The 20,611-nt window shown below is 50.5% G+C and overlaps 2 protein-coding genes across 4 annotated transcripts; one reads left to right on the top strand and one right to left on the bottom strand.

The window, feature by feature from the left end:
• Window positions 1-356: 356 nt before the first annotated feature.
• Window positions 357-1,786, bottom strand: LOC120642791 (heavy metal-associated isoprenylated plant protein 39-like). Its single transcript, XM_039919381.1, has 3 exons — window positions 1,583-1,786; window positions 1,359-1,440; window positions 357-1,182 (listed from the first exon to the last, which is right to left on the bottom strand). Exons 1-3 carry the CDS (start codon window positions 1,598-1,600, stop codon window positions 638-640), a joined length of 645 nt encoding a protein of 214 aa, XP_039775315.1. The 5' UTR covers window positions 1,601-1,786; the 3' UTR covers window positions 357-637.
• A 498-nt stretch (window positions 1,787-2,284) lies between these two features.
• Window positions 2,285-19,656, top strand: LOC120642788 (2-oxoglutarate-dependent dioxygenase 21, chloroplastic-like). 3 transcript variants are annotated; one of them, XM_039919379.1, is made up of 13 exons: window positions 2,285-2,443; window positions 2,525-2,656; window positions 3,263-3,307; window positions 3,467-3,581; window positions 3,693-3,751; window positions 3,853-3,927; window positions 10,060-10,108; window positions 10,181-10,257; window positions 10,512-10,605; window positions 18,128-18,312; window positions 18,560-18,798; window positions 18,891-18,968; window positions 19,114-19,656. In XM_039919379.1, exons 1-13 carry the CDS (start codon window positions 2,351-2,353, stop codon window positions 19,220-19,222), a joined length of 1,350 nt encoding a protein of 449 aa, XP_039775313.1. In that variant the 5' UTR covers window positions 2,285-2,350; the 3' UTR covers window positions 19,223-19,656. The 3 variants fall into 3 exon arrangements, with proteins under 3 accessions (XP_039775313.1, XP_039775312.1, XP_039775311.1); XM_039919378.1 differs by having other exon boundaries at window positions 3,470-3,581; window positions 18,891-19,656; XM_039919377.1 differs by having other exon boundaries at window positions 18,891-19,656.
• Window positions 19,657-20,611: the final 955 nt, after the last annotated feature.

The raw sequence follows: 20,611 nt of genomic DNA, 5'->3' as shown, positions 1-20,611 counted from the left end.
CGACCCAGGGTGGACGGTGAACCAAATACCGTCCGGGGTGGACGGTAAATGAAATGCCGTCCACCCTGAGTTGTTATCATCCGTTGGATCGGATCTCTACGGCCGTGATCGATCCAATCGCCTCTCCATGACCCGCGTCCTCCTTGCCGTGCCTTTGCCGCACCCGCGCACCATCAGCTGATCGGCGGCACCGCGCCGGCCGCCCTCTTTCCGAGCCGCCGCCGCCGCCCCCCACTTCCTGAACATGCACACGGCGCCACGCGCAACGGCGTGAGACCCTCCTCTCACGCCATGGTAGATCCCCTCCCCAACAACCCCCCCCTCGGCTCAGGTTGCCTGCATCTGCAGCAGGAACATGGGAAGGCCGGGCGATGGCGCACCTCTTGTTTGAATGTAACCGTACAGTCTGCTTTTACATTACATCATACCTCGATATACCAAGATACTAGGACGAGATCACTTAAAAGTATATGCACATTACACGCACACTGATCAGAATTCAGAAGTTGAACTGCAGCGAATCTTGATGATGAGTCGCCTCTACAGCCAACCCAAGTGCAGGGATGATGAGCGCAGCTAAGTTCAGAGGACCAACCAAATACAATCGGTCGGCGCCATGATCATGATCAGCTCATCATCAGCAGATGGCGCAGGCGTTGGGAGGGTTCTCCTGCGCCCCGTAGCCGCGGGCGGCGTAGGGGTAGGTGTTCGGGAGGAGCTCCCGTGCGCCGTGGCCGTGCGCGACGTAGGAGCTGGGGTGGCTCTCCCGCGCCCCGCGGCCGCCGGCGACGTAGGCGCCGTTGTGGGGGTGGTTCACCTGCGGGCCGTGGCCGCCGGCGACGTACTGGTGGTGGTGGTGGTAGGGGGGCGGGTACCGCGGGGGGTAGACCACCGCGTGCGGCCACGAGCGCATGTCGTCGTCGGGCCTCTCCACCTGCTTGGCGACCGCCACCTCCTGGTGCCCCTGCTTGTCGCCCTCTTCCTTTACGCCGCCGGCGCCGCCATCTCTCTGGTCCCAGGCGGCTGCGGCTGCTGCTGCTGCTTTGTCGTCCTTGGCCGGGCCGACGGAGAGGATGTCCGCGTGCCAGAGCTTGCGCAGCTTGGTCACGAGCTCAATCGGATCCACCAGGCCGACCACCGTCAGTTTGCGTTCCTTCATGTCGATGGCGATCAGGTCGAGGCCTGCGCGATCAGGTATTCAGGTTGTCGTTGTCAGGGTTGAGAACAAATTTTTTGAGTTTTGATTTGAGAACAAATTCAGGCTTGCTTGTACAAACAGGGAATAAAGCACTTGTACAGCGCAGTGAAATTTCGTCCAAGTTCAAAAATCTGAGCGGGTAAAGGAAGGGCGAAACCACCAGGGAAAGCGGAGACTGCTTTGAGCACCTTCCGCTGCTCCTTTGCGTCGTTCTCGTGGAGACCCAGAAGCAGCACCACCTTCTGCGTTTGCGTATGCAGCAGGACAACAACACATCAGCAATCTCGTTAAGCAACCATGAGCATCCAAAAGTAAAGCCGGCCGTACGCTTCCAGAGAAGTGTACAGCTTCAGAGTAACGAAGCAAGAAATCCCAAGTGGTTACCTTGGCGGCCATAGCCATTCCAACCGGGATGAAGCAATTAGCCTATCTGAACCACTGCACGGCTGGGGTCCGTCCCGGCAGATAGATCGTCAGGAAACATATATGCAATCAGGGACAGATTGTTTCTCCTGCTGCGACGATCACGCACTCTAGTATATATTCCGCGCACCAAATCTCCCATTCGTCCGTGGAGAGATCGGATTCGCGTTCTAGAACACCACACCTTTTTCCCAACGCAAAGCTAAGGGTGATCAGATTATTATACAGTGACCGCACAGTTCATTAGATAGGGTCCAATATCAAGCCGACAAGCCGGTTGCTTGGCATTACTAGTTTACTGCTAGAATAAAAAGGCTCCACTCCATGTAGTGCAATGAATCATTAGAGTATAGATTCCTTATTTATGACCTGCAATTAACAAATGTTGCAATGTTCGACGCGGGGCTTGGAGCAGAGTGGCGGGGCCCTTTTAACGTAACGGAGTACAGTATGTGTGGCTGGGGGAAATTGCACATGCTAGTGCTAATCTGCTCCTTAATGGCGAATGACAGCGTGAGTGGACACGGCTAGCTGAGAAGAAGAAAATGCGTAACTGAATTCACTGTATTGTAGCAATTCAGATGGAAAGACTTAATAAGCCAGTGAACATGGGCCGAAATAGCCCAGATTTACTCGAGCCCAACGAATACAAGGCGCGGTATGCATTCGGCCCATTTAAGATCCGTGAGCCCACTTACGCGCTCCACCGTGCGCAAACACAGCCAAGCCATGGCTCTGCCGTCGTCCCCCTCGGGGTCGGCTCCGGCCTCCGCCGGCGAGCGGTGGCCGCCGCTGGAGTCGAGCCCCGAAGTTTTCAACCAGGTACGATCCGTGACCACCGATTCGATGGCCTCGCTCTGGCCTCCCTGACCTCGTTGCGGCCGCGCCCCCGCGTGAACGCAGTTCGTGTGGTCGCTGGGCGTCCCGGAGGACGAGGCGGAGTTCCACGACGTGTACGGGCTCGACGCCGACGCGTTGGATATGGTGCCCCAGCCTGTGCTCGCCGTTATTCTCTGCTTCCCTGATCCGCCCCAGGTACGTTGGACATTTTTCCTCCCCGTATCAGGAGAGTAGGCACATCGGACATGCTCGAGAAACTTATTTCCCTCTCGATTTTGGGAAAATTAGGGCTCCGATCCGTTTGTTCCCCCAAAACCAGCGCGAGCATGAGCAGTTTTCGGATTACTCATCAAGCTTCACCATTGCCAGTACCCAAAACCAGTGCTGACTGCTTAGTGTAAATAGTAGCTTAGTGGGGACTCTAGTCGCAGGAGCGCAAGCAATGATGCCGCATTGAGGCAACACCTCTTGCTGGAGTGCAATCGCCTGATTAGTCACCAAGCCTCACTATGACTTGTGCTATAGAAGTATATAACCCTCAGACGATATCACCCTGAGCACTGGCAGTCTTGGACTCTTGGCACGGCATGTTAGTGATGACTAATAAGTACACAAACAAGTTTTCCCATGATGTGTTTGTGCAACAAAACTCATCCGATTACGGATGTACTGTTTTATTTTGTATAGAGATGTATTAATTTTTAATGCGGATTGTGTATAACTTTCCTTTGCTTTTTCTGACTTTCTGAACTAGTATGCAAGTTCAGTCTTTTGTTGAAATGCACTCTTGTTCCACTGCAGGATGCAAGTTACTCTTCAGACCTACTCTTATCTTATGGAGAGAGGGTGAGCGATTCTGTTCCTTGTAGACGCCACTTTTCTTCATATCATGGCAAACTCCAGATGGTTTACATAAATCAGCATTTCTCCATGGCAAACTCCAGATGGTTTACATAAATCAGCATTTCTCCCTTATTGCTCATATTTGTTTCATATCTTGTGTAGCAGGAAACACGGGATCCGGTTTACTTCATTAAACAGATTGAATCATTGGGAAATGCTTGTGGAACTATCGCTCTAATCCATGCTGTTGGAAATTCGTCTTCAGAAATCAATTTAGGTAACTTCAAACTACTATATGTAGCATGCCAAATTCTTTATAAGATACTTGGTATCTTTCTTGTTCTCCCCCAAGTTTCTGAAATGAAGGAACCTATCTGGTCCATTGTAGTGGAGAATTCAGGCTTGGACGTGTTCTTCAAATCAACTGCTAGCATGGGCCCATACGAGGTTCTTGTTTGTTTTGTCAGAATCTGTGCTCATTACCAGGTTATTTTGATCAGTCTTACAGTTTTTTCTTTATACCTCATGGCTCATGCCATGCTTTTCAGCGTGCTTTGTTTCTTGAGAAGGACGATGCCATGGCAAAGGCTCACTCATTGGCCGCCAGTGCTGGTGTCACAGAGGTACTGCCATACTACTTTCCTTGTGTATGTGAACTGGGCTTGAAACTTGAAACTGGGAGACATTAAAGAACAGATATCCTCTGCAATCTGCGTATAGGGCTATAGGGGTATACAGTTATACAGTTGTGTGATCCTTGAAACCTTCTTTTTCATGTGTTATGTTAGTATAAAATTTTTAATTTCTGAGTGCTGGGCGGGACAGAAAAAAGTGCATGTGAGCTTAAACCTGTTAGAGAGTTGTATAGGCTGGCCCATGGGCCTTTGGTTGTGCCGGCCATATTGGCCTTTAGGGTTGGGGCGCCCGCACTGTCCAGGTGCGCCCCCCCTAGGATTAGATCTGGTGATTAGGATAGGCAAGGATCCCCTGATAGGATATTTCCATATACCTAGGCATCCTTGCCTATATGTACTTGTACTCGTGCTTTGCACCCTAATCAATCCAATCCTATTCAGCCATACCTTCCTTCATGGTATCAAGAGACCGGGTCACCCCCGACCTCGCTTCCGCTAACCCTAGCGCGCGCTGACCTGCAGCTGCCCCCCCTGCTCCGGTGTTCCCCGCCGCAGCAGCCACTCCATGGCTGGATCCCACTCCGAGCCTTCCTCCCCCAAGACGGAGGAGGAACGCAGGGCTGCCAGCGCCAAGGCTAGGGCTGATGCCCTAGCGCACGCCGCCGAGGCCGAGAAGCTCGCCGACGCTGCAGCCAAGGAGCGTGACGCCGCCACCGAGTGCCTTCGCCAGGCGCTCCTTGCTGCCAAGGAGCGCGCAGCGGCCGCCGCCGCTGATCCACCCCCCGCCCCGCCGGCGCACGAGGACGACGACAAGTCTGTCCACGACGTCCACGGCGCCATGCTGCTTCACGAAGCGGCCGCCGTTCTGAATCTGCACGCCCAGGTTGTTGCGGTTCAGAACATCCGGAGCCTCGTCCCCGTCGTCCTCGACGTCGCCGCCGGCAACTACACCAGGTGGCGTGAGCAGTTCCTTCTCGTCCTCGGCAAGTTCTCCTTGCAGGACCACGTCCTCCTCGACGACCCCCCGGCCAGCTATCCTGACTGGGCGCGCATGGATTGCGTCGTCCGGTCATGGATCTACGGGACGATCTCCTACGACCTCGTCGAGACCGTCATGACGCCCGACGCCTCTGCCCACACCATCTGGGTTGCCGTCGAGTTTCAGTTCCTCGACAACCAGGAGACGCGTGCCCTCCTCCTTGACGCCCAGTTCCGCGGCTTCAAGCAAGGTGATCTGTCTATTTCAGATTACTGCAGGCGCCTCAAGACCATGGCCGACCAGCTCGGCAACCTGGGCGAGCCCGTCTCCGACCGGACCCTCGTCCTCAACCTCGTACATGGCCTCAACGCCAAGTACACCGCCATCGGCCGCCACATCCGTCGAGGGCGCCCCTTCCCCACGTTCTTGGAGGCCAAGAATGACCTCCTACTCGAGGAGATCACCGTGGGCGCCTCCGATCCGGATCTCTCCACCGCCCTCCTCGCCGCAGCCGCCGGCCGGCCCTCTGTGCCCGTCCCATAGCAGTGTTCTGGCGGTTCCGGGGGCGGGTCTGGTGGCGCCACCTCCAAGACCAGGCGCTCCGGCAAGCGCAGCAACCGCCAGCCGAAGTCTGGCGGCTCCAGCAGCGGCAACGGCGGCAGCAGCAGCGGCAGCGCCACGCAAGCCGCCCCCACCGTGCCCTGGCCCACCTTCCACAATCCGTGGATCGGGGCCATCCAGATGTGGCCCGGCCCACGTCCACAGCAGGCTGCCCCTCCCCCGCAGGCCCTGCTCGCTCAGCAAGCCCAGCTCCAGCAACTGCAGGCCTGGCAGGCGGCCCAGGTGCAGGCCCAGGCGGCCTAGGCAGCACAGGCGCAGGCCCTCCAGGCCTTCCAGCCTGCGCCTGCTCCCGCTTCTCAGCCCGCCAGCCAGTGGGCTGGCACTCCGGGGTCCTACAACCCCATCGCCGGGTTGCCGTCGTGGGATCAACAGTCTCTCGCCTCCACTTTTAGCACCATGACGCTGAATCAGCAGCCGCAACAAAACGAGTGGTACTTCGACTCAGGTGCTACCTCTCACATGATCTCCGACTCTCGCACTCTTTCACATATTTTTCCCCAGCGGTACCCTTTTCCTTCAGCTATTGTTGTCGGTGATGGTTCTTTGCTCCCCGTCACCTCCACTGGCACATCACACTTGTCAGGTCCTCTGCATCTTAATAATGTTCTCGTTTCCCCGAAACTTATTAAGAATCTTATATCTGTGCGCCAGTTTACTTCTGATAACAATTGCTCAGTGGAATTTGACCCCTCTGGTTGCTCTGTGAAGGATCTCGGGACTCGGAACGTGATCGTCAGGTGCAATAGCTCCGGGCCTCTGTACCCTCTGCACCTCCCTGCTGCTGCCACTGCCTTAGCTGCCGGCTCCACCTCCACCTTATGGCACCGCCGCCTTGGTCATCCTGGTCATGAGGCTTTGACCAAATTAGCTTCCATGCTGCCGTCATGTAATAAAGATATTAGCTCATCTCTTTGTCATGCGTGTCAACTCGGCCGCCACACTCGTCTTCCCTATCTGGTGTCGTCGTCCTGAGCGTCAAACAAGTTTGATCTTATTCATTGTGACCTATGGACATCTCCTATTGTTAGTATTTCTGGTTACAAATATTATTTGGTTATTCTTGATGACTGCTCTCACTACTTATGGACGTTTCCCCTACGTCTCAAGTCCGACACGTATGACACTCTCGCTAATTTCTTCTCTTATGTGACTACACAGTTCGGTGCCACTGTCAAAGCTGTGCAGTGCGACAACGGGCGCGAGTTTGATAACTCCAACGCCCGGACCTTCTTCCTCACCCGCGGCACACACCTGCGCATGTCATGCCCCTACACTTCGCCTCAGAACGGTCGAGCTGAGCGGATCATTCGTTCCACCAACAACATCCTCCGCTCGCTCCTGTTCCAGGCAAGTCTGCCGCCCTCTTACTGGGTCGAGGCCCTGCACACCGCCACCCATCTCCTAAACCTCCTACCAACCAAGATGCTGAGCATGGCCACGCCCCACATGGCCCTGTACGGCTCGCCACCGTCCTATGCTCATCTCCGTGTCTTTGGTTGCCTGTGCTACCCCAACATGACTGCCACTGCCAGTCATAAGCTAGCACCTCGTTCTCTCCCGTGTGTCTTCCTTGGATATTCAACTCATCATAAAGGGTACCGTTGTCTTGACACCTCGTCCAACCGTGTCATCATATCTAGGCACGTTGTGTTCGACGAGTCCGTTTTCCCTTTCGCTGAGCTGTCGTCCCCACCCCCGTACCCCTCAGGCATATGATTTTTTGGAGGATTCTACTGATATTGTGCCGGCTCCGATAGGACCGTCACAAACCCTTTTCCCTGCAGGACCTCCACCTCTGGCGCCTACCCCCTTGGCGCCAGGATCTGTCGGGACGCCGTCCTCCGCACTGCCATGTGCGGCCCCCGGAGCACCCACCTCCGCACTGCCACGGGCGGCCCCCGGAGCGCCCGCCCCCGCACGGCCACTTGCGGCACCCGGAGCGCCCTCCCCCGCACAGCCACGTGCGGCCCCCGGAGTGCCCTCTCCCGCACTGCCACGTGCGGCCCCGACGGTCCCGCCAGGCTTTGCTCCGCTGAGCCCGGCCACCCTAGCCCGTGCTTCACCTGCACCGGGCTCGGACCCTGCCTCTCGCCAGGCAGCGCGTCCTCTCCCGACGGTGCAGCCCTACGACCGTGTCTACACGCGACGTACCCAGGCTGCGCCGCCTCCCCCTCCAATCACCGGCACACTTCCTCTGCTGAAGGGAGCCGTGCCGGTGGTCCCCGTCGTCAACAAGCATCGCATGGTCACCCATGCGAAGCTCGGCTTCAGGCAGCCTGCTCTCTTCACCGCGGCGCCACTGTCCCCGGTCCCGAAGATCTTCCGTAGCGCCCTCGCCGACCCCAATTGGCGGGCGGCTATGGAAGAAGAGCATGCTGCCCTCCTGAGGAATCACACCTGGGATCTGGTTCCTCGCCCGCCACGTGCCAATGTGGTCACCGGGAAGTGGATCTTCAAGCACAAGCTCAAGGCTGATAGTTCTCTGGAACGGTACAAGGCTCGCTGGGTCCTGCGCGGGTTCACTCAGCGACCAGGTGTGGACTTTGATGAGACATTCAACCCTGTGGTGAAGCCTGCGACCGTTCGCACCGTCCTCTCCCTGGCGCTCTCTCGACAGTGGCCCATCCACCAGCTCGATGTGAAGAACGCCTTCCTCCATGGCACGCTCTCGGAGACGGTCTACTGTGCTCAGCCAGCTGGTTTCGAGGACCCCTCTCACCCTGATTTTGTCTGTCGGCTCAACAGATCTCTTTATGGGTTGAAGCAGGCTCCTCGTGCATGGTACAGTCGCTTCGCAGCATACCTGATCAGTCTGGGTTTCGTCGAGGCCAAGTCAGACACCTCCCTGTTTGTCTACCACCGCGGCACCGACACCATCTACTTGCTACTGTATGTTGATGACATCGTTCTCACAGCTTCCTCGTCAGCTATTCTTCAGCGCACCATTCAGGCTTTGCAGCAGGAGTTCAGCATGACCGATCTGGGTGAGCTTCACCACTTCTTGGGGATGCACGTCCAGCGCTGTGGTTCGGGCCTTCTTCTTTCTCAGCGGCAGTATATGGTTGACATTCTGGATCGTGCTGGTATGGCTGAGTGCAAGCCGTGCTCTACTCCTGAGGACACCAACCCCAAGTTGGCGGCTGATGGTCCACCGGTTCAGGATGCCTCTGAGTTCCGGAGTCTTGCAGGTGCCTTGCAGTACCTCACCTTCACCAGGCCGGATATCGCTTACGCTGTTCAGCAGGTTTGCTTGCATATGCATGATCCGCGCGAGCCTCACCTTGCTGCATTGAAGCGTATCCTGCGCTACATCGGAGGGACACTTCACCTGGGGCTTCTCCTTCGACCGTCTTCAAAGAGCGAGCTGACTGTGTACTCCGATGTCGACTGGGCAGGCTGTCCGGATACTCGCAAATCCACATCGGGTTATGCGGGGTTTCTCGGGGACAACCTGGTTTTCTGGTCGTCGAAGCGGCAGAATACAGTCTCCAGGTCCAGTGCTGAAGCTGAGTATCGCGCAGTGGCTAATGGTGTTGCAGAAGCCACTTGGCTGCGTCAGCTTCTCATTGAGCTTCATGCACCTCCTCGGCGCGCTTCGTTGGTCTACTGCGACAACATCAGCGCCGTCTACATGTCCTCCAACTCGATTCAACATCAACGCACCAATCACATTGAGATCGATCTTCACTTCGTGCGGGAGCGTGTTGCTGTTGGTGATGTCCGCGTCATGCATGTTCCGACATCGTCTCAGTACGCCGACATCTTCACCAAGGGACTTCCGTCATCGGTGTTCTCGGAGTTCAGGTCCAGTCTGAACGTTCGTGCTACCGACGGTCAGACTGCGGGGGGCCTGTTAGAGAGTTGTATAGGCTGGCCCATGGGCCTTTGGTTGTGCCGGCCATATTGGCCTTTAGGGTTGGGGCGCCCGCACTGTCCAGGTGCGCCCCCCTAGGATTAGATCTGGTGATTAGGATAGGCAAGGATTCCCTGATAGGATATTTTCATATACCTAGGCACCCTTGCCTATATGTACTTGTACTCGTACTTTGCACCCTAATCAATCCAATCCTATTCAGCCATACCTTCCTTCAAAACCTTCCATTTTAGTTTATAGTAAAGTATTTTTTTATAACTAGGCGTATATTTTATTAAAGATAAAAACGAACCAAGTACAAAATCAACTCCATCCCTTAACAGTTTAGTTACATACCTTCCGCTGGGGCACTGACTCAAAAAAGTATAAACAATCTGTATAGAGGAAGTATTGTCATGATTATTGTCACTCTTAAGTCGAAGATAAATAAACATCTTTGTACTTTACACAGTATGCTTACAGTATGTACTTTGTACATGTTATGCTTATCAACACAAGTTAGTACTTTATACATGCTTACAGTTTGTACTTTGTATATGCTTATCAACAGGTTTCACATTGAGCTTTCAAGAAGTAAAGAAAAAAATAAGCGAGATATTTTCTCTGATTTTTTTCGTTAATAATGACTTGGGTCCCTTTTTTCCAGCTCTGTGATGTTGTGGAAGAGCACTACATTTGTTTTGTGGCTGTCAATGGTAAGGCCAAACTTTTTGTCGTCCGTTTTCATGTATTTGCATGTCAAAGAAACGAACTCAATTGACTTGTAGGAACACTTAATGAGCTTGATGGAATGAAGGATGGACCTATAAAGCATGGCTCATCTTCTTCTAAAAGTTTACTGCAGGTACTGCAAGTTTAGTTTCTGTTTCCACATACTGTAGCATTTCCTTAAATTGGGTGATCCTTTACTATGGTTCCAACCTCCAAATCATGGTTGACTCAAAACTTTGCATATGTCATTTATTGTTAGATTAAAGGTTAAATAAATCAGAACATACAAAATGGACAACATAAATTAGTGGCCGTCGTGTTGGTCATTAGAATTTGCAATCATATGTTTCCTGCGTACAATGATAACTGTATATTGTATTGTACCAGGATGCTGTACCTGTCATTAAGGGCATCATGCGCGACATTCCTGATTCCATCAGCTTCAATCTCATGGTGCTATCAAGAAAGCAAAATAATGCTGGTACCACTTCTTAGGCCAATGGCTTATGGAAAACATGGGTTGAGAAGAATGTGATTAAAAGAATGGGTGTTTGGGATTGAGCTGCTATGAAATTTACTTTCTCCTTGCACCATCTTAAAGGTACCATTTTAGATGAAACTCAGTCAAATTTGTGGTCAACAACAACAACAACATAGCCTTTTTTTTCCAAATAAGTTGGGGTAGGCTAGAGATGAAACCCGAAAAAAATAAGTTCAAGGTTCAGGCACATTGATAGCTATTCTCCAAGCGCTTCTATCCAAAGCTATCTCTTTAGAGATATTCCAATCCTTAAGGTCTCTTAACCGACTCATCCCACGTCAGTTTAGGTCTACCTCTACCCCTCTTTACATTATCGACCCGCTCAAGAACCCTATTACGCACCGGCGCCTCAGGAGGCCTTCGTTGGACATGTTCAAACCATCTCAGCCGATGCTGGGTAAGTTTCTCCACAATTGGTGCCACCCCGACCCTATCCCGAATAACTTCGTTCCAGACTCTATCCCTCCTTGTGTGCCCGCAAAACCACCGCAACATCCGCATCTCTGCTACACTCAGTTGCTGGACATGTCGCCTTTTTAGGCCAACATTCAGCACCGTATAACATCGCCAGACGAATTGCTGTCCTATAGAATTTGCCTTTTAGCTTTTGTGGCACCCTCTTATCACAAAGGATGCCAGAAGCTTGCCGCCATTTCAACCAGCCAGCTGAAATTCTATGCCTAACATCTTCATCAATGTCGCCATCCTTTTGTAACACCGATTCTAAATACCGAAAAGTATCCTTCTGGACCACCACTTGCCCATCTAGACTAACGTCTCCCCCCTCAAGCCTAGTCGCGCTAAAATCGCACATCATGTTCTCGGTCTTGGTCCTACTAAGTCTGAACCCTTTCGACTCTAACGTGCGTCTCCACAGCTCTAACTTCCTGTTAACCCCTGCCCTACTCTCGTCAACTAGCACCGCATCATCAGCAAAGAGCATACACCAAGAGATCTCACCTTGTATATTCCTTGTGACCTCATCCATCACTAAAGCAAATAAATAAGGGCTCAATGCTGACCCCTGGTGTAGGCCTATGTTATTAGGAAAGTCAGTGGTGTTGCCATCACATATCCGGACAAACGTCGTCGCATCCTTGTACATATCCTTAATGAGGGAAATGTACTTAGTTGGGACTTTATGCTTCTCCAAGGCCCACCACATGACATTTCTCAGTACTTTGTCATATGCCTTCTCAAGGTCAATGAAGACCATGTGCAAGTCCTTCTTCTGCTCCCTATTGTAAGGATCGATGGACCAAGAGGGGGGGTGAATTGGACCTTTTTCAAAATTCTAAGACAAATAAAACAACCTTAACCTATGCAATGCTAGTAAGGCTCAATTCACCAACCGGCTAACAAAGCAAACTACACAAGCTAACAAAAATATGAAACTAAGCAAGGTAGAGCTAAGCTATGATCTCTAAGGTCAAGCACATGAATAATTGCATGAAAGTAAGTGCTTGAAAAGAAAGAGTGGGCAAGAGACAATCGGATTTTTTCCCGTGGTGTCGATGTGTTGGCACACACCCCTAATCCACGTTGTGACACTAAGAGTCTTGTCACCTCCCATGTCACCGAGACTTGGGCGCTCACTAAGAGTCTCCGTTCACCATCCCGGCGTGGTGGAGCTCAAGCCACGTACAACCTTCATTGGGCTCCCACAATCGTTGGCAAGCTCCGGAAGAAACACCTTCAATCACCAAGATCACCTAGGTGCCGCCAATCACCAAGAGTAACAAGCTAGGGTCTTCACTTGAGCAAGAACCGATCACCAAGAATGGATGCACACAAGTTTCTCTCTACTCAAGTCCTTAGTCTTGCTTCTTGATTGATTGAATGAACAAATATGTGAATGATGAAGCTCAAGGCGGCTCTCAACAAGAGTATATTGTATGAATGTAGCCTGGTGTCAAGAGTGTGCAAAATGACTCATTGGAGGGGTATATATAGGCAGCTCACACGAATAGAGCCGTTGGAGAAAAGCTGACAGAAAACTGCGTAGCGCCGGTTAATCCGACGTACCTCCAATAGTCAGCGTCGGTTTAACCGATGAATGTAAACTGCCCATTCTGAAAACTAGCCGTTACAACTTGGGCAGATTAACCGACGTATCATCGGTTTAACCGGTGAGTGTAGTTGTCCACTGATCAACTGAAAAACCAAGTCTCTGGACAACTGCACCGACGTTAACTCAAAACCATCGTCGGTTTAACCGGTGAGTACAACTTCTGAAATCCCTGGAAAAACCATCTCACTGGTCAATTGCACCGACGTCTCATTTCAAACATCGTCGGTTTAACCGGTGTATTGAACTTGAAATGCCATGGAAAAAACCAACTCTGGACTAATGCACCGACGTTAATTCAAACAACATCGGTTTAACCGGTGTATAGAACTTGTCCAGACTCTGCTGACTTCGTCTAACCGACGTATAGAAAAGTGGAAGCGTCGGTTAAACCGGTGTATAGACTTTTTCTGATTTTGCCTTTTCTGATTTGAGTCTTGAGTGAAATTCAAATATTCTTGAGATACAAGTTGAAAACCACTTATTTGAACTTCTAGAAACCTGAGTGACCATAGTGTGCATCCATTTTCAAATGACCATGTCCATGCTCAAGTTACTTGACCTTAACCCCTCTTAATAGTGCGATCACTACAAAATTATAAAACCTATACTAACCTAAGTGTCCTTCTCAGCCTTATGACACTTAGGACTAGAAAGATCCTTAATCTTGACATATTTTTGAGTTGAATACCGAGATCGACTTTTTGGATAACGAAATTGAGGGACCTCTTTTGACATATGACCAAATGAGCGATAATTATCTATTAAGCTGCACAAACTCATTAGTCACATTAATGGTTGTCATTAATCACCGAAACATACCTTGAGGGCCTAGATGCTTACACCTATATCTCTCCATCAATTGCCGTATTAAGAAAATCGCCTCCATGGTTGACCTTCCAGGCATGAACCCAAATTGGTTTTGGGTCACACTTGTCACTCTTCTTAGGCGATGCTCGATAACCCTCTTCCAAAGCTTCATCGTATGGCTCATCAGCTTAATCCCACGGTAGTTAGTACAACTTTGAACATCGCCCTTATTTTTTAAGATAGTACTAATATACTTCTCCATTCTTCCGGCATTTTGTTTGACCGAAAAATGAGATTAAAAAGCTTAGTTAACCATACTATTGCTCTATCTCCTAGGCATCTCCACACCTCAATGGGGATACCATCAGGGCCCATCGCTTTACCTCCCTTCATCCTCTTCAAAGCCTCCCCGATCTCTACCTCCTGAATTCTCCTCACAAAACGTCTGTTGGTACCGTCAAAAGAGTCATCTAACTCAAGAGTAGATGCAAATGGTTTTCAGTTATAGCAAAAGAGTCAAATTTCTGGTCATAGCATCATTTTAATCTTAGTGGCAGTTCTTGGTGAATGCAAATGGTTTTCAGTTATCTTTTAAATTGAGTTATTCCCGTGATGCTTTTGATATCAGAGCTAGTCGCTATACATTTGAAGAAGTCCGCAGAAGCCTTATTTTAGCATGAGTGATGACTCTGTTCATTGTTAGTGTCATCAAGCATCAGAAACAGTCTAAACTTGGCTTGTTAAGCCTGATCATCGTGTACCCTTGCTTTGGTTCGAATTCTACAAAGTACTAAAACTTTAGACATAGATGATGCCTCAGCCTCCACCAGTTGTCACCTCTTAACTGACCTTGACTAGTAGAAATGATGTTGGTTTGCAAGAGGATAGTGAAAATATTCTGTTCGATACATTCACACATGGATCCAAGTGATTCTGAGGTGAATGCATCCATCTGTTTGGTCATGGAAATCTAAAATTACGAGCATAGGAGCTAGATGGTGAAAAATATCATCTACTCACAGCCTGGCTGACCACAGACTGCCTATGTGAATTTACCAAGTTGCCACAGGGCTCCTATGGTGTCACGTTTTTTAGATCTGGAAACTATTGGTCTCACCGGATACACTAGAAAATAATATCACGAAGTGCTCTCTACACGACACCTTATCATGGCATTGTCTTCACTTTAAGGCCATAAGCGTAAAGTTTAGTTCCAGATGAGTCACACGGTTGATAGTAAGATAAAACTACTCCCACTTGAAGGGGTTTTTTTTTGTCACTTACTCCCACTTGAAGTTATGTAAGATAAAACTGACACAAGTATTTGGTTGTGTATCGGCTTTTCATCGCCGGGGCGATAAGTGCCAGAAAAGGTCAATTTTGGAGGCTACGGGGCGAGCACCTCCTACCTTAATTCGTCTAATCATCTCTGCGGCAGGTTCATGACAGATGACACTTGGAGAATATCTATCGTTATCTGGGCGAGAAACCATGCCTGCGACCATCAAGGCTCTCGTTGCCCCTGTTGCTCTTCTGTAGCCGTGTGTGCTCACTCAAGCACCTCCACTTTTTTTTCTCGAACGTGCAGGAGAACTGCGCGTCGTTGTATTAATAGATAGAAAGATCGGTCCAAGTTACAACGCCGAATCCATGGCCTGGGTTAGTTTTTTTTGTTACAAACGCGCCTAATAAAAGGTAAACAACCACACCCACAACCCTGCAGCACCCCAGCTATGGCAGCAGCTCCCCCAGCGTCTTTGCCCCTGCCAGCTTCCACAAGTTTGCCTGCTCGTTTATCTCCTGCAGCACGAGACGGGCGTCCGGGTGGCGACCATCAAAAACGCAGCGGTTGCGCATCATCCAGATCGACCAAGCTGTTAGGATCACCAGGGAATTCATCCCCTTTCTAGCGGCCTTCGGCGCCCTTCGTGCAGCCCATCTCCACCAATCCTTGAAGGTGTCAAACTCCAAAGTAGGGGCCAGGTGCTGTAGTCCTACCCTTCCAAGAACGGTCGTCCAAACCTGTCTTGCGAAAACACAAGACGTGAGAATGTGTTGGACTGTCTCATCCTCTTGGTCGCAGAGGGGGCACATGTCTGGGTGTTGAAGTCCCCGATAGGCCAACCGATCCGCCATCCAGCACCTGTTGAGAATGGCCAGCCAGGGGAACATCTTGCACCGAAGGGGCGCCCAAGACTTCCATAGGCGCTTGTACGGTTCAAATCCAGATGAGCCCACAAAGAACCTGGCGTACGCTGATCGAACGGAGTAAGTACCTGAGCTCTCAGGTGTCCAAAGATGTTGGTCCGGTTGGTTCTCGAGCAACTGGACATTCTCCAGAGCATCCCAAAGCTCCAGATAGTCCACGATTGCCGGCACCGACAGCCCTCCTGCAATGTCACCCACCCAGCGCAACTCTTGCAAGGCCTCCTGAACAGTCCTCCGAGACCGCGCCCACTTGTTCACAAAGGGGACCAGAGCCGGAGCAAGGTCCTCGATGGACTTGCCGTGCAGCCAACGATCTTTCCAGAAGAGGGTTGTTCTTCCGCCTCCCACCAAGGATGAAACCGAAATGGCGAACATGGCTGTGACGTTGGGGTGCACCCTGATGTTAAATGCAGCCCATGGTCGCCCCGGATCCGTCTTACTAAGCCAAAGCCAACGCATCCGGAGTGCCCACCCGAGGATCTGTAGGTTATGGATACCCAACCCTCCAAGCTCTTCCGGGCGGCACGCTCGCTCCCACGTCACAGGACAGTTTCCACCATTCACCAATCGGCGCCTCTTCCAGAGGAAGGCCCGACGTAGCTTGTCGATGGCACGGAGAAGCCATTTAGGCACATCCAGCGCAATGAGAAAATAGACCGGGATCGCTGTTAGCACAGCCTTCACCAGAACCGCACGCCCCGCAGTGGACATTAGTGCTGCCTTCCAGCCCGGGAGCATGTCGGCGATCTTATCGACAATAGGCTGGAGATCCGCTTTGGTAAGCTTCTGGATAGAGAGTGGCAGGCCCAAGTATTTGCAAGGGAAGTCAATCACCTCACAAGGCACGGCTCTCGAGACGATCTCGAGCTGCTCGGTGGCGCAGCTGATTGGTACGATGGAGCTCTTCTGCATGTTTGTGCGAAGCCCGCTCGCCTCTTCGAAGAGTCACAGGATCTCCTTGATGGTGGACAGATCTTCAAGGACCTCCACTTGTTGGGTTGTTGGGTCCGGGGGCACGTGTTCTACTTACTGGCTGTACTAATATTGAGTTATACTAGAAGGTAATCACCCTTTTAGATATCATAATCAGATCTATATGATCATTACTGAACCAGTACAAGATTGCTGATTTTCATGATCTGAGATCAGGCGCATTTTTTTTAGATTAAAGAATTCTTCATTCTGACCTTGCATAAGGCATGCACTTCACCATTCATTATGTGTCATAGCTTATAGCTGTGGTAGAAATATAAATATGTAAGCAAGTCAAGACTTTAACAAAATAGCAGAGGCTCCAGCCTCCAAGCAACTAAAACCAAAGCAAAATCCCCAATGCATAGCCTGTTAATAAACGTCCACCTCACCCATGTCACCATGTGTGCGATGAAGATCTCCTATAATCATAGTCTCCAAGGTAGGTATGCTCATTTCATCTCTTTCATCCCGTGCTTGAGCATCTTGAACCTGGATGGATGTAAGAGTTTTCTTCTGCACCAGGCAATCAATGCAGTGCGTCCGGCCCATCTCAACACGTGCAATTAGATACCACGGGGCCAGTGGCCATGATCATCTGGCCCAGTTGCCACTGTACCATTGAACCAGGTCGGCCACTAGGGCAACGAGGGTTGCGTGTGCTGCAGTACTGAAATGTTTTCCGTTATTATATTCTAAAACTAAAAAAACACTAAAAGGTCTCCAGTTCAGTTGTCCTGCAGGTGCCAAAAGGCATGACTGAAGTCACCCCAAAAAAGAGCAGTTTTGTCAGCTTCAGCGGCCAAAACAAATCCCTCTTTGCGACTGATGTATGCCCCACTTGCCTCTGGTTCGGCTGGCTCTTCGGTGCCAACCCAACCCTGCAAGAAAACAAGCATTATCTGGGAGGGGAGACTAGTCCACATGAGCTGAGCCACACATGGCAACGACAGCACCTAAATACAAGACCAAGACGGCGAGAGGGATGTACCCGGCACCAACTTGGCAAGAGAATAACAAACAAACAAACAAACAAACGGGCACAGCTGGTGAGCACTACCGAGACGAAGGGAACCATCTGAGCATCGATGAAGAAGATCTCCTCCATCTGGACGAAGACGAGGCTTCTGTGGCCTTCTCCTGGACTGGATCACTCGCAAATGTGCAGGGGATTAGCACAGTCTTGATTCACAAAAGGTTCTGCACACTGGCCAGTCCTTCAATGTGGATGCCTCGTGTACTTTTCTCTTCTCTCTTTCGCTTGCATACTTTTTCTCAGATTCAGCAATCAACAGGGCCTATAAATACCACCCTTGGGATGCACATTTGCTGTACTGGAAACACAAACACTTCAAAGAAGAGCATTAGAGTACGCATTGTCAACCTGTTAGTTTGGAGTTTCAGGGCGAGGGCCAGCCTGCTTCTCACCAACATACATGGCAAGCCACCTGCAGCTACCAAGAGGGTCATGGCTGCCGTCGCACACATTGCCTGTGATCAACATTGACCGGCTGAGCATGGACGAGGTAGTGAGGGCACTTGTCATCCAGGAGATTGCGCTGGCATGCCGCAAGCAGGGATGCTTTCAGGTTAGTGCAAGCTGCTTATTGTTGCTCTGTCCTCCTAAACACTTGTTGCTGGCCATGGCACTGAACCCCAGCTGCACTTGGAAGAAAACTACGATGCATGTGCACTTCATGCTGATGCAACCTGACCAACTTGCTTACAATGACTGTTAAAAGAAAATTAGAACTGATCAAGGAACAAAAAAACACATGCAGCAGACATTCAGATGGCTGGATGTCGATGTTGATACCATCTTACTGACACTTACAGGTGGTAAACCATGGCATCAGCAAGTCTGTCATGAAGGGCGCCCTCGAAGCTGCCTCAGAGTTCTTTGAACTTTCCACGGAGCATAAAGAGAAGTTTGCGTCAGCTGACGTCCAACAACCTATCAGATATGACACGAGCTCAAGGGATGGGATCAGCACGGCCAGATCACTCCTGAAGCACTATGCCAATCCCCTGGAAGACTGGGTCCAATTCTGGCCAATAAACCCGCCAACATACAGGTAATCTGCAGAATTCTTTCACTGCAGCACATCTTGATCTGCCATCCAGTCTAGTGGCCTAATTTTTTTCTTCAAATAAAATTTCTCACTAGGAAGAAGATGGGGGATTATGCTGCTGAGATACAAGGAGTGTCAATGCAACTTATGGAAGCAATTTTTGAAGGTCTCAGGTTAGGACCACTGTACCTCCAAGAAAAACTTGAGAATGGAGTGCAGTTCCTGGCCTTGAATAACTATCCACAATTTTTACACTGTGGTGACAAGGTCGGATTGGGTTCTCATTCCGATTGTGGTTTCATAACCATCCTTCTGCAGAGCTCCGCCAGGCTTGAAGTCATGCACCATGAAGACGACACCTGGACAGCAGTCCCTGCAATCCCTGGAGCCCTCCACGTCCATATTGGGGACAACCTGGAAGTTTTGAGCAATGGACAGCTCAAGTCTCTTGTCCACCGGGCCATTCTAAATCCTGATGAATCACGAATTTCTATTGCCAGCATCCATGGTCTCTCCATGAATGAAAAGGTCCACTGTGCCAAGGAGCTGGTCGATGAGGAGCACCCGGAAATGTACAAGGAAAGCAGCTTCCAGGACTTCCTTGACTTCCTGCCATCTAACCACGAGAACAATTATAAGAGGTTTGTTGAGAGCCTCAAGATTGACAGAGATGAATAGCAAAAAATGTAGTTCTGCGGCACCAGAACATATCTAAATTGCATTCTTCAGAAAAGAGTGTAAACTATCTAAAATATATTTTAGGTATCTTCAACTGCATCTTCAAGAGTAGTATCTGTATGATGCAATGCTGCTACAGTTTCATAAATCATCATAATATGGAAAACACAGTTGCTGTGGATATGCACCGTGAAGCTCCTCTCTGTATCTATTGGTAACTCAGTGTACATACGAGTATATATATATATGGTTAACAATAGTATGGGAGTATTGGACCAGACTTATGGTAGAGCTCGATAGAAAGTGTAGCAAGGTTGTCTTCTATCCCTTTATGCTGCATAATAGCTGCATGTCCCTTTCATGAAAAAGGAGGATCAAGGGAATCCTGCAAAGCGTTTCAGGTAGTTCGTTTGGTCTTGACTATGTGTCTGTCAATGCAATCACGTTTGAGTTTTGAGATGTGGTCAGAATTATTGGCCGACAAGCTAAAGTGAAAGGCCTAAAATGCTACTATTATATTAGAAAAGGGGAAAGAAAGATGTAAAGAGAAGTATAATGGTACAAGGCACACACAAAGGTCATTTTCAGGCAGTTTCCATATGCCAGTAGTTCAGGACAGGGATGTCTGTCCTGTTTCAGTTGGAAAAAAAATCAACAAAGCTGGTGTGTTGTGGCTGTAGAAAATTCAATAGAATTTGGAGTGGGCGCTAAGGTTTCGAAGCACACGTGGGTCGCCGGCCGGAGCCGGCGCCGGTGATAATCCAAAACGCTGGCAGCTATCTGAACTCCACAATTCCACATGCATCTGCTTCAGGTAGCTCTAGCCCGAAAGGAATGAGGTGGCGACAACTGACAAGAAGAAGATGCAGCTACTAGAAGAGCTAGGCAGTGGAAGCGAGTGACCTTCGTTTGCTCGGCGTGGCCGAGGTGGGGCGGCTGCTCCGGCCTCCCTCCTCTCCCTGCGATCGGACTCGGACTCTTGCCATTTATACTAGTACTCGTCGTCAGAGCTGCGCAGGTGCAGGCAGAGGCAGCTGTGCCGAGCCGGGGCAGGCCACCTGCTGCTGACTGCTGTGGAGAGAATGCGTCCCGCCTGCGGAACAGAACAGAGCAGAGCGGATGATGCATCCCACCTCAC

The sequence above is a fragment of the Panicum virgatum genome, chromosome 7K (genome assembly GCF_016808335.1).
Source record: "Panicum virgatum strain AP13 chromosome 7K, P.virgatum_v5, whole genome shotgun sequence".
In the NCBI taxonomy this organism is placed as follows: Eukaryota; Viridiplantae; Streptophyta; class Magnoliopsida; order Poales; family Poaceae; genus Panicum; species Panicum virgatum.
Note: the sequence above shows the minus strand (reverse complement) of the source record. Positions and strands in the feature narration are given on the sequence as shown.